The sequence below is a fragment of the Oncorhynchus tshawytscha genome, linkage group LG02 (genome assembly GCF_018296145.1).
Source record: "Oncorhynchus tshawytscha isolate Ot180627B linkage group LG02, Otsh_v2.0, whole genome shotgun sequence".
NCBI lineage: Eukaryota > Metazoa > Chordata > Actinopteri > Salmoniformes > Salmonidae > Oncorhynchus > Oncorhynchus tshawytscha.
Genome location: NC_056430.1, coordinates 60,903,662 through 60,917,474, shown reverse-complemented (window position 1 = coordinate 60,917,474; position 13,813 = coordinate 60,903,662). Strand labels below are relative to the sequence as shown.

Sequence of the window (13,813 nt, the reverse complement as noted above, 5' to 3'; positions counted from 1 at the left end):
TCTGCTGTAAAGACGGTAGAAACCAGGATCTGGCCCCCAAAACAAAGTTCCTCTCATAATTATCCATACTGGAGCCCTCTCCACCCGGGTACCTCAGTACAGAAACACCAACTCATGCTATGGACTGTGGTCTTGTTAGGTTTATCACCCAAGGCAGTGCAAATCTTCTGTCAGCATTAAGCCCCCAGAGACCCATTCTCAGAACACACACAGATTAGTGTTCTAAGAACCCCCTATTCTATTGCATGGTACAACCATTTGATGCAATTACAGTATTATAACAATCTTGCAATTTTGCTCTCACAGCTGTTAAGGAGCGTTTTGGTCCTTGACTTGGTGCTACAGTACCGCCTTGCCGTGCAGTAGCAGAAAAAACAGTCTATGGCTTGGGTGACTGGAGTCTTTGGCAATTTGTTTGGGGCCTTCCTCTGACACCACCTAGTATATAGGTCCTGGCAGGAAGCTTGGCCCCAGTGATGTACTGGGCTAACTGCACTACCCTCTGTAGCGCCTTACCGAGCAGTTGCCATTCCAGGCTTAATGATGCTGTTGGAGTCGTGCTTGGCCACGCTGTCGTGGGTGAACAGGGAGTGGAGTTCTAAGCACGCACCCCAGTGGGGCCCCCGTATTGAGGATCAGCGTGGCAGATGTGTTGTTGCCTACCCTTACCACCTGGGGGCAGCCCATCCCAAAGGCCAGGATCCAGTTACAGAGTGAGGTGTTTAGTCCCAAGGTACTTTGCTTAGTGATGAGCTCTGTGGGCACTATGGTGTTGAATGCTGAGCTGTAGTCAACGAACAGCATTCTCAAATAGGTGTTCCATTTGTCCAGGTGGGAAAGGGCAATGTGGAGTGCCATTGAGATTGCGTCATCTGTGGATCTGTTTGGGCGGTATGCGAATTGGAGTGGGTCTAGGGTTTCCGGGATGATGATATTGATGTAATCCATGGCCAGCCTTTCAAAGCACTTCATGGCTACAGACATGAGTGCTACTGAGCGGTAGTCATTTATGCAGGTTACCTTGGCTTTCATGGGCACAGGGACAATGGTGGTCTGCTTAAAACATGTAGGTATTAGAATTGGTCAGGGAGAGGTTAAAAATGTCAGTGAAGACACTTGCCATTTGGTCCATGCATGCTCTGAGTACGAGTCCTGGTAATCCGTCTGCGGCCTTGTGAATGTTGACCTGTTTAAAGGTCTTCCTCACATTGGCTACGGAGAGCGTGATCACACAGTCATCCGGAACATTTGGTGCTCTCAGTGTTACTTGCATTTAGTTCATCTTGTAGGCTAGTGTGACTGTGCAGCTCGCGGCTGGGTTTCCCTTAGTAGTATGCAATAGTTTGCATGCCCTGCCACATCTGACAAGCATCAGAGCCAATATAGTAGGATTCAATCTTAGTCCTCTATTAATGGTTTGATGGTTCATCTGTGGGCATAGTGGAATGTCTTATAAACATCTGAATTAGTGTCCCGCTCATTGAAAGCGGCAGCATTAGCCTTTAACTCGGTGCGGATGTTGCCTGTAATCCATAGCTTCTGGTTGGGATCTATACGTATGGTCACTGTTGGGACGCCGTTGACTGAGGTAGTATACTCCTCAATGCCATTGGATGAATCACGGAACATATTCCAGTCTGCGCTAGCAAAATAGTCCAGTAGTATAGCATCTGCGTCATCTGACCTCTTCTGTATTGAGTGAGTCACTGGTATTTAGGTCTTGATTACTAAATATCGGTTTGTTGTGTGCACACCCACACACAGGCTATATTTGCCCTGTTAACTGAAGGTGTACCCGGCCACCCGAGCCACGACCAACTAGAAGGCAGAGACAGCACTGGTGCATCAAAGCTGGGACCGAGAGACTGGGAAACGGCTTCTATCTCCAGGCCATCAGACTGTTAAACAGTTACCACTAGCCGACCTCCGCCCAGTACTCTGCCCTGAACATTAGTCATTGTTTCTAGGCGGCTACCGCCCGGTTACTCTACCCTGCACCTTAGAGACGGCTGCCCTATGTACATAGTCATTGAAGACTGGTCACTTGCATAATGTTTACACACTCTTTTACCCACATTGCATTTGGAAGTTTTCAGACCCCTGGATTTTTTTCCACTGCCGTATTCTAAAATGTATAAAAAAATATATCCTCATCAGTCTACACACAATACCCCGTAATGATGAAGCAAAAATAGGTTTTTAGACATTTTTGCAAATTTTTTACAAATAAACATACCTTTACATAAGTATTCAGACCCTTTGCTATTAGACTCGAAATTGAGCTCCGGTGCATCCTGTGTCTATTGATCATCCTTGATGTTTCTACAACTTGGAGTCCACCTGTGGTAAATTCAATTGATTGGACATGATTTGGAAAGGCACACACCTGTCTATATAAGGTCCCACAGTTGACGGTGCGTGTCAGAGAAAAAAAACATGCCATGAGGTTGAAGGAACTGTTCGTAGAGCTCCGAGACAGGATTGTGTCGAGGCACAGAGCTGGGGACTGGTTTGAAGGTTCAGCATTGAAGGTTTCCAAGAACACAGTGGCCTCCATCATTCTTAAATAGAATACGTTTGGAACCACCAAGACTTCCTAGAGCTGGCTTCCCGGCCAAACTGAGAAATCGGGGGAGAAGGGCCTTGGTCAAGGAGGTTACCAATCACCCAATGGTCACTCTGACAGAGCTCCAGAGTTCCTCTGTGGAGATGGGAGAACCTTCCAGAAGGACAACCATCTCTGCAGCACTCCACCAATCAGGTCTTTATGGTAGAGTCGCCAGATGGAAGCAACTCCTCAGTAAAAGGCACATGACCGCCTGCTTGGAGTTTGCCTAAAGGCACCTAAAGACTCTCAGACTGTGAGAAACAAGATTCTCTGGTCTGATGAAACTAAGATTGAACTCTTTGGCCTGAATGCCAAGTGTCAAGTCTGGAGGAAACCTGGCACCATCCCTACGGTGTAGCATGGGGGTGGCAACATCCATGGTGTGGGGATGTTTTTCAGGGACTAGGATACTTGTCAGGATCGAGGGAAAGACGAATGAAGCAAAGTGCAGAGATCCTTGATGAAAACCTGCAAAGTGCTCAGGACCTTAGACTGGGGTGAAGGTTCACTTTCCAACAGGACAACAACCCTAAGCACACAGCAAAGATAATGCAGGAGTGGCTTTGGGCCAAGTCTCTGAATGTCCTCGAGTGGCCCAGCCAGAGCCCGGACTTGCACCCGATCTAACATTTCTGGAGAGACCTGAAAATAGTCAGTGTTCAGTGTTTTTATATTAAAATGTGCAAATATTTCAACGGTTTAGATTGAAGGGGAAAAAAACTATTTTATCAATTTTTAGAATAAGGGTGTAACTTTAAAAAAAAGTTTAAACTTTCCGAATGCACTATATATACCGTATTCTAGTCATGACTCATCCTGTATAACTGCTGCTGGTCACACCTTTTTCTATTCATGGCCTTACACACCATTACATGTACAGCATATACAGTACCAGTCACACACCTAGTCATTCCACGGTTTCTCTTTTCTTTTTACTATTTTCTACATTGTAGAATAATAGTGGACACACAAACTATGAAATAACACATATGGAATCATATAGTAACCAAAAAAGTGTTAAACAAATCAAAATACATTTTATATTTGAGATTCTTCAAAGTAGCCACCCTTAACTTCTTATGGCTGCAGGGGCAGTATTGAGTAGCTTGGATGAAAGGTGCCCATTTGTGCTTTTTGTGACTCCTCTCTTTGGCTGGAAAAATTGCTTTTTTTCTGTGAGTTGGTGGTGACCTAACATAATCGTTTGTGGTGCTTTCGCTGTAAAGCCAATTTAAAATCAATCAGACACTGTGGTAGGATTAACAACAAGATTACCTTTTAAACCAGTATAAGATGCATGTATGTTTGAGGAATTTTAATTATGAGATTTCTGTTATTTTGAATTTGGCGCCCTGCACTTTCACACAAACCTCAGATTTCCTGGTTCGATTTTTTTCTCAGGTTTTTGCCTGCCATATGAGTTCTGTTATACTCACAGACATCATTCAAACAGTTTTAGAAACGTCGGTGTTTTCTATCCAATTCTACTAATTATATGCATATTCTAGCTTTTAGGCCTGAGTAGCAGGCAGTTTACTCTGGGCACCTTTTTATCCAAGCTACTCAATACTGCCCCCCAGTCCCAAAGAAGTTAAGACATGAATGTCAGTCAATCCGGAAATATTTCAAGAACTTTGAAAGTTTCTCCCAGTGCAGTCGCAAAAAACCATCTAGCGCTATGATAAAACTGGCTCTCATGAGGGCCACCACAAGACCCAGAGTTAACTCTGCTGCATAGGATAGGTTCATCAGTGTTAACAGAAATTGCAGCCCAAATAAGTGCTTCACAGAGTTCAAGTGACAGACACATCTCAACATCAACTCTTCAGAGGAGACTATGTGAATCAGGCATTCATGGTCGAATTGCTGCAAAGAAACTACTACTAAAGGACACCAATAAGAAGAAGATACTTGCTTGGGCCATGAACCACGAGCAATGGACATTAGACCAGTCTATTGAGTCCAGATTTTTGGTTCCAACCTCTCTGTCTTTGAAACGCCGAGGGGGTGAACGAATGATCTCCGCATGTGTGGTTCCCACCATGAAGAATGGAGGAGATGTGATGGTGTGCTTTGCTGGTTATACTCAGTGATTTGTTTGGAATTCAAGGCACACCTAACTAGCATGGCTACCACAGCATTCTGCAGAGATATGCCATCCCATCTGGGTTGTGTTTAGTTGGACAATGACTCAACACACCTGTGTAAGGGCTATTTGACCAAGAATGGGAGTAATGGAGTGCTGCATCAGATTACCTGGCCTCCACAATCAGCTGACCTCAACCCAATTGGGATGAGTTGCACTGCAGAGTGTAGCAGCGAACAAGTGCTCAACATATGTGGGAACTCCTTCAAGGCTGTTGGAAAAGCATTCCAGGTGAAGCTGGTTGAGAGAATGCCAAGAGTGTGCAAAGCTGTCATCAAAGCAAAGGGTGGCTACTTTGAAAAATCTCAAATATATTTTGTTATATATATTATTTGTTTAACACTTTTTTGGTTTCTACATGATTCTATATGTGTTATTTCATATCAATTGATGTCTTCACTATTATTCTACAGTGTGTAAAATAAAGAAAAACCCTTGAATGAGTAGCTGTTCTAGAACTTTTGACCAGTAGTGTATGTTTTGGAAAATCTCTTATAAAATAGGTTAAAGTTATGTATAGTAACCCTAGGTAAAAAAAAATGGCAACTTCGCAGAAAGTGTTAAACTGTCAAGAGGAGTAAAACAAGTGTCCAAACTTTTGACTTGTACTGTACATAAACAAAACTGACAGTACCCAATACCTTCCCAAGAATGCTAAGGTAACTGAGCTAAACGACTACCGCCCCGTAGCACTCACTTCCGTCATCATGAAGTGCTTTGAGAGACTAGTCAAGGACCATATCACCTCCACCCTACCTGACACCCTAGACCCACTCCAATTTGCTTACCGCCCAAATAGGTCCACAGACGATGCAATCTCAACCACACTGCACACTGCCCTAACCCATCTGGACAAGAGGAATACCTATGTAAGAATGCTGTTCATCGACAACAGCTCGGCATTCAACACCATAGTACCCTCCAAGCTCGTCATCAAGCTCGAGACCCTGGGTCTCGACCCCGCCCTGTGCAACTGGGTACTGGACTTCCTGACGGGCCGCCCCCAGGTGGTGAGGGTAGGCAACAACATCTCCTCCCCGCTGATCCTCAACACTGGGGCCCCACAAGGGTGCGTTCTGATCCCTCTCCTGTACTCCCTGTTCACCCACGACTGCGTGGCCACGCACGCCTCCAACTCAATCATCAAGTTTGTGGACGACACAACAGTGGTAGGCTTGATTACCAACAACGACGAGACGGCCTACAGGGAGGAGGTGAGGGCCCTCGGAGTGTGGTGTCAGGAAAATAACCTCACACTCAACGTCAACAAAACTAAGGAGATGATTGTGGACTTCAGGAAACAGCAGAGGGAACACCCCCCTATCCACATCAATGGAACAGTAGTGGAGAGGGTAGCAAGTTTGAAGTTCCTCGGCATACACATCACAGACAAACTGAATTGGTCCACTCACACAGACCGCATCGTGAAGAAGGCGCAGCAGCGCCTCTTCAACCTCAGGAGGCTGAAGAAATTCGGCTTGTCACCAAAAGCACTCACAAACTTCTACAGATGCACAATCGAGAGCATCCTGGCGGGCTGCATCACCGCCTGGTACGGCAACTGCTCCGCCCACAACCGTAAGGCTCTCCAGAGGGTAGTGAGGTCTGCACAACGCATCACCGGGGGCAAACTACCTGCCCTCCAGGACACCTACACCACCCGATGTTACAGGAAGGCCATAAAGATCAAGGACAACAACCACCCGAGCCACTGCCTGTTCACCCCGCTATCATCCAGAAGGCGAGGTCAGTACAGGTGCATCAAAGCTGGGGCCGAGAGACTGAAAAACAGCTTCTATCTCAAGGCCATCAGACTGTTAAACAGCCACCACTAACATTGAGTGGCTGCTGCCAACACACTGACACTGACTCAACTCCAGCCACTTTAATAATGGGAATTGATGGGAAATGATGTAAATATATCACTAGCCACTTTAAACAATGCTACCTAATATAATGTTACATACCCTACATTATTCATCTCATATGCATACGTTGATACTGTACTCTATATCATCTACTGCATCCTTATGTAATACATGTATCACTAGCCACTTTAACTATGCCACTTTGTTTACATACTCATCTTATATGTATATACTGTACTTGATACCATCTACTGTATCTTGCCTATGCTGCTCTGTACCATCACTCATTCATATATCTTTATGTACATATTCTTTATCCCCTTACACTGTGTATAAGACAGTAGTTTTGGAATTGTTAGTTAGATTACTTGTTGGTTATTACTGCATTGTCGGAACTAGAAGCACAAGCATTCGCTACACTCGCATTAACATCTGCTAACCATGTGTATGTGACAAATAAAATTTGATTTGATTTAAAAATAAAGAAATTAAGAAATATATCAGAACAAGCAATGTCAGATGGGAATATAAACAAACAAACATCTGCAAATCTGTGTTTTTGACCAATAAACGTCTGATTTGAATGTACAGTGTAAAATATTTGAGTTAGGCTAACTCATATTAGTTAAGCTAAAATCAGGCTAGTTCATTGATCTGAGTATATGTTTTAGTACACAAGTTCGCTAAATGTGTTCTATTAGCTGAATGTGATTCTTGGTACAGATTTGTAGCATGTTAACTCATGTTGAGTAAGTTTAAATCAAATCGGGCCATTGATAGGCTAATATTTAGACTTCACTAGTTAACATTTGTAGCTAGTGTTCAGAGAATTTACTCTAATAGTCCAGCCTGAGAATAAAGTTGCAAAACTCAAGACCATTCAACCCCACAAAGGCCTAATTTAAAGTTAAGCTTAAATGTTTTTGTTGTTACTCAAAATACATAAATTATGAGCTCTACAAAGTCTAAATGGCTTAGAAGGACGCATAGTCTTGACCTGGTTAGAGTTTTTGGACCAAAGGCTGCTGGTTTTGGCTGAAGTGCTTGGTATGTCATGGCATTCCGGTGTTCATGGGTTACGTGGGGGTTACACCCTGCGGTTCTCTACAAACCAACAGGAATGTGTGGAGAGACAAGTAGATGGCCATTTTGGAGATGAATAGCACAGATACCATGGTCAACCCTTGCCATCAGCAACTGGGTAACTGGAGTTCACTGTAGATGTTGGGGAGTGTAAAGGTCATTCTGATTTTGGTTTGGAGTGAGGTTTTTACGAGACCGGGTTTGATCAGTGTGTGTAGTATACTGTGTGTGTGTAGTATACTGTGTGTGTGTGTAGTATACTGTGTGTGTGTGCGTGCAGTATACTGTGTGTTTTGTAGCCTATTATATACAGTCTCACTTCAACTGAAGTGTTAAATAGGCCTATTATTCTAATTAGACACGTTTTCTACTAATTCAAAGTTATTACTAATTAATAACATTAAGTATTTAAAGCAACTTTCATTTTGTTGTACAATATACAGAGAAGAAAATAGGCTGTTTAGGGGGGGGTGCGAGCGTGGGTGGAGGTATCTTATTTTGCTCAGTATCGCGATACGACTCGATGCTAGTCCTAGAAGACAGTGTGTGTGTGTTATTGGGGAGAAAACGATTTATGTTTGTGTTTATCCTTAATCGTATTAGTTGCCATTTAGAGTTCTGTCCCTGTGTGGCCTGGCACAATTAGCCCGTTCACCCCAGTGACGGATCAGTTCTGCCTATCCTAACCTTAACTATTACGAGGGGATAAACAAGACTGGTCCGGATCTGTCCTATTTAAATGCAACGTTCACAAACACCCATTCAGTGAGTCCATCAGTCAACCATATGTCACAGTCATCAGCTGACCAGCTACGATGCCTGGAAGCAGTTAAAATAATCCAGCTCAAAACAAACAGGAAATGTATCACAGTTGAGTAGCCTATGACTTGTGTTTGTCCCAAATGGCACCCTATTCTGTATATAGTGCACTTAAGCCCTACGGGTCTTGGTCAAAAGTAGTACACTATAAGGAATAGGGTGCCATTTGTGTCAGACTGTTGAGATTGTGGACGTTGTCAGCTTTAAAGCCACAATCAGCACAACTAAATGAGCACCTAGCTAAATAATGTGCAGGTATGTCTCTTCTTTTGCTCTTCTTTTGCTGGTCTTTGTTTCACCCTGCTCCTGTGGACTTTTGTTTGATGTGTGTCCACTTTGTTTGTACTGATGGCTTTACCTACCTACCTTTTGTCTCTCCTGGTCTAATGTTCACCTTGAGCTAAACACCTACAGTCACTGCTGCTGCTACTACTGCTACTACTGCTACTGCACTACTACTGGTACTACTGTATTGCAACTACTCTACTACTACTGTACTACTACTCTACTGCTACTGTACTACTCCTCTACTACTGTACTACTAACATTACCATTGCAATCACTACTACTTACACTGCCATAAAAAGATGCAAACACATACATTTTTCTTCAGGAAATTGACCTTTTCGCTCTTCTTTCCTCCAGGCCCAGATAGCCTTCCTGCAGGGCGAGAGAAAGGGCCAGGAGAACCTGAAGAAGGACCTGGTCAGGAGGATCAAGATGCTGGAGTACGCCCTCAAACAGGAGAGGTGAGGACCACATTACACTAAACTACACCACACCTTCATTCTTTACGCTAGGGATGGACAACTCGCGGGGCTTTGGTTCTAGGGGGGCTGAGTCAGTGTCTGCTGGTTGATTTTTGTCTTTTGCCCACACTTGTACCCTTTTCACACTATCATGCTGAACCGTACTATGCTGGCTTGAGTATTTCCCTTACACATTGTCCTGTGCAGTACTGTTCCAGAACTGCGGTGGATATGTAACCAGGCCAGCGCAGTACAGGTCAACTTGGCTCAATTCAGCTCAGTAGTGTGAAGGGAGTGCCAGTTTCCCAGGTCGAAATCAGATGAAAACCAGCAGACACTCCGAATGCCTCCAAAACTGGAGTCACCCATCCCTGCTACATGCTGTCCCGAATATGTCAACATAGCTATACGTCACAAACTGCATGCCAAACAAAAGTGCGTTGTAATTTTCTAAGCATGTAGCAGCGGTACGCTAACTATGATCCAATACATTTTTATAGACCTAAAATCTCAAGGGGTGGCCTCCTGGGTGGCGCAGTGGTCTAGGGCACTGTGCCACCAGAGACTCTGGGTTCGCGCCCAGGCTCTGTCGCAGCCGGCCGCGACCGGGAGGTCCGTGGGGCGACGCACAATTGGCCTAGCGTCATCTGGGTTAGGGAGGTTTTGGCCAGTAGGGATATCCTTGTCTTATCGCTCACCAGCGACTCCTGTGGCGGCCCGGGCGCAGCGCACGCTAACCAGGTCGCCAGGTGCACAGTGTTTCCTCCGACACGTTGGTGCGGCTGGCTTCCGGATTGGATGCGCGGTGTGTTAAGAAGCAGTGCGGCATGGTTGTGTTTCGGAGGACGCATGGCTTTCGACCTTTGTCTCTCCCGAGCCCGTACGGGAGTTGTAGCAATGAGACAAGATAGTAACTACTAACAATTGGATACCACGAAAAGAGGGTAAAATACAACAACAACAAAAAAAACTCAAGGGGGACTCATCTCTCACTCAATATTTTTCTCCACAACAAAAGGCTGCTATACTGTAAATTGATGTCTTACTGGAGGGAAATCCAACACGGTGGTTTCTCAGGACCAGAATAGAGAGACTGCCCAGTAGCGCACACACACACTGTGGAAATATTAGCATTGAGACATTACTATGTTATCCCATCACATACTGTGCCTTCAGAACATATTCAAACCCCTTGACTTTTTCAACATGTTGTTGTGTTAAAATTGATTAAATTGAGACTGGGAACAATGAATGGAAAATACAGGGAAACCATTGAGAACCTGCTTCAGAGTGCAAATGACCTTAGACTGGGGTGAAGATTTACTTTCCAACCCGACCATGACCCCAAACATACAGCCAAAGCAACGCTGGAATGGCTTCAGAACCAAGAATGTGAAAGTCCTTGAGTGTTCCAGCCATTGCCCTGACTTGAATCCCATTTGAAAATCTGTGGAAAGACTTGAAGATTGCTGTTCACCACTGCTCCCCATCTAATCTAACAGATCTTTACAAAATCTGTAAGGAAGAATAGGGGAAAATCCTCAAATCCAGATCAGCTTTGCACATACAGACTCAAGATGACTCAAAGTTGCTGCCAAAGGTGTTTCTACAAATTATTGACTCTGGTGTGAATACTTATTTAAATGAGATATTTCTATATTTTATTTTCAATACATTTCTAAAAGCATCTTTTCATTTATCATTTTGGGCTATTGTGTTGTAGATGGGGGTGAGAAATTATATTTAATCCATTTTGAATTCAGGCTGTATGTAACTAACTCAACAAATTATGGAGTAAGTCAAAGGGTATGAATACTTTATGAAGGCACTGTACCATACAAACAGGATAACCTGCTGCTCATGCACACTTACACATGTACACACACACACTTAAACACACACTCATGCCCTGTGGTGCCATATCGTGACCCCTTGTCCCCTACACAGGATTATGTCCCATGTTAAATACGCACACATACATTGTGGGAAAACGCAGCACCGAGGCGGCGCCCTGTCCCCTATAACAACATTCCCACTGTCATGTGCTGCTCACACCTTATCATGGGTAATGCAGCATGGCGTCACACCCCTATTCCACCATATAATTGCATGTAGCACATTTAGAATAATTTAATAGGATCTTTCTCTGCTACACACTATTAGGCGACCTGCGGATTAGACAAGACAAGGGAGACTCTGACTGGTCATGTGGTTTGGATGGCTACAACCTAGCCTGGAATCCAAAGTCTCATATGCTCTGTTTCATTTTGAATTCCAGGCTAGGAAGGAATCACTGGTGAAACAGAATATGCCAGTTTGGGGTCCAGGCTAGCTAGAGCCTCACTCTGAGTCTTAAACCTACAGAGTCTGGTAGGGTGGATGAAGGAATGAAGATAACCTGAATGACATGGTCTTTCTGAGAACTCCGCCACTCGCCGCCATGTGATTATAGCCTCGGAACAAAATGTTCCCGGCAACTCCACGTCACTCAGCTACCCTTTTCTTGCTCACGTTCACGGTCTCATTCTCTCTTTCCCTCTTGTTCTCATTCTGTTTCTCTTTCTGTCCTTATCACTCTCTCTTCTTGTCCATCCTTTCCCCTCTCTGACCTTGCCCGTCTCCCGTCTGTTTCACTTTCTCTGCCCTCTTTTCCTCGCCTTTCTGTTCTCCATCTCTTCCCTTTTGCACACTTTCCTTTTCTCTCCCTCGCTCCCACTCTCTCTCCCTCTTTTTCTCTCACTCGCTCCCACTCAATTGAGCATGAGTCATTCTGCATCGTTCTGCGTTCCGACTGGTATTATATGTTTCTGTTTTTGCCTTTCCATGTAGGAGAAACCTTGAGCATCCGACCTTCAGTCTATTTCAAATCAAACGGTCTGTCCGTTGATATTGGAATGCTAACATTTCATTGTGCATCTGTATCAGTTTGCACCTACTGTGCGTAGTGTTGGCATTTATTGATTTATGCCGAAATACTTCTTCAGTTGTGTCAGTTCCTTCGTCTGCATTCGACACTAAAATGAAAGAACTAGAGTTTAAAAAATAATGACTAGTTTGAGAGAAGCATCCACAATATTACGTCCACCCGTGTAGAAATCAGTGCAGATGAAGGAGAGGAGATGAGTCGAGGAAACTACATTAGACGACTAAGATCCACTCCTGTAGCCTGGTCCAAGATCTGTTTGTGCTGTCTTGCCAACTCCTATGGTCACTGTCATGTCAAATCATGGGAGTTGGCAAGACTGCACAAACAGATCTGGGACTGGGCTATAACTCCTGGACTGTGGCAAAGTCAAGGACTGCGTCCCAAATGGCACCCTATTCCTTTCATTGTGCATTACTTTTGACCAGAATCCTAAGGGCCCTGGTCAAAAGTAGTACACTAGGGATTAGGGTGCCATTTGGGATGCAGGCAAGGTCACCCCCATGGTTTGCAAGAAGGGTTTATTTTTAGTTGTCCCCCACAATGAAATCGGGGAGGGGACTGTGGATGTGTGTCCATCCGTTAGTCACATGCGATATCTCAGACAGCACTAGCCCGATTTTGTGAAAAACACTTAACGCTGCTCTTCTGGCACCGAATGACCGATCTGTAGGAAACTTGATATGTGGCATCTATGGACAAAGGCATAGAATATATTTTTTGTTAGGTTGTTATGAGTGTACTGATAAGTCGATAACTGTGAGAGAAAAAAACTTGATCGGAGTTGTGCTTGTTGTTCACGCGCGTATCTGCCCTGTCATTGGCTAGAATGGTCCCACCTGATCTTGCTTCTTCCTGACTGCCTTTTAGTCTGAGTACCAGTCTCTTTAGCGAACATTCCACTTCATGCCACTCCTTGTCATTGCTAAAGAGACTGCCCTTTCGGCGATCTCTATGTTTAATATGCGCTGGATTTACGACGGAGTAGCTCATTGGTTGTTGTTCACCCCACATGTTTCCATGACAACACGTGGAGCCTCAAATAGTCAAAAACAAACATTTAGCTGTTAGCTGGGCAAGTTGTTGCATAAGACGTTTTGTGGTTGGAATTGCAGTCTTTGGCACATGACATGGGGTACAGGGAGTGGATTAGCTCAAGAGACTGGAACACCGGCTAACTGCCTTCCATTTTTTTCAAGACATTTATTTTCATTGCTAGAGCAGCCACTTAAGTATCTGGTCGATATAATGGATAATCTGTGCTCACACAAGATAACTTAAAAAAACATTTAAAAAAAATTAAATGCAACATCGCGAGCCCTCCGGGAAGGCTTGCGAACCAGACTAGGTAGACCAGGTCGGGGTTTGGGAAGTCAATGAGAGAAGTGATTTTTTATTTTTTTATTTTTAATCTAAAGGCACAACCTAGATTTAAGCCAATGTCTTAACTATTTGAACATGTTATTATACTAACGTTGTGAAAGTGACAAACTGACAAGTTTTTATTTTGGTCAAAAACGACTTTATATGGAAGGAGTGCGTTTGATTTGACGGCGTGCACTTGCGCAGTTCGGCGCGAGATGACTGTTAGACCCGGTGACGTGTTTCTGCGGCTGA

The 13,813-nt window shown here is 44.2% G+C and overlaps 1 protein-coding gene across 3 annotated transcripts in view; it reads left to right on the top strand.

The window, feature by feature from the left end:
• strn (striatin, calmodulin binding protein) overlaps nucleotides 1-13,813 on the top strand; it is a 92,824-nt gene that overhangs the window by 36,725 nt on the left and 42,286 nt on the right. For all 3 annotated transcript variants that reach the window (XM_024442973.2, XM_042302013.1, XM_042302012.1), the window contains exon 2: nucleotides 9,170-9,273. In XM_024442973.2, coding sequence (XP_024298741.1) covers nucleotides 9,170-9,273 — 104 coding nt within the window. The remainder of the gene's footprint in view (nucleotides 1-9,169; nucleotides 9,274-13,813) is intronic.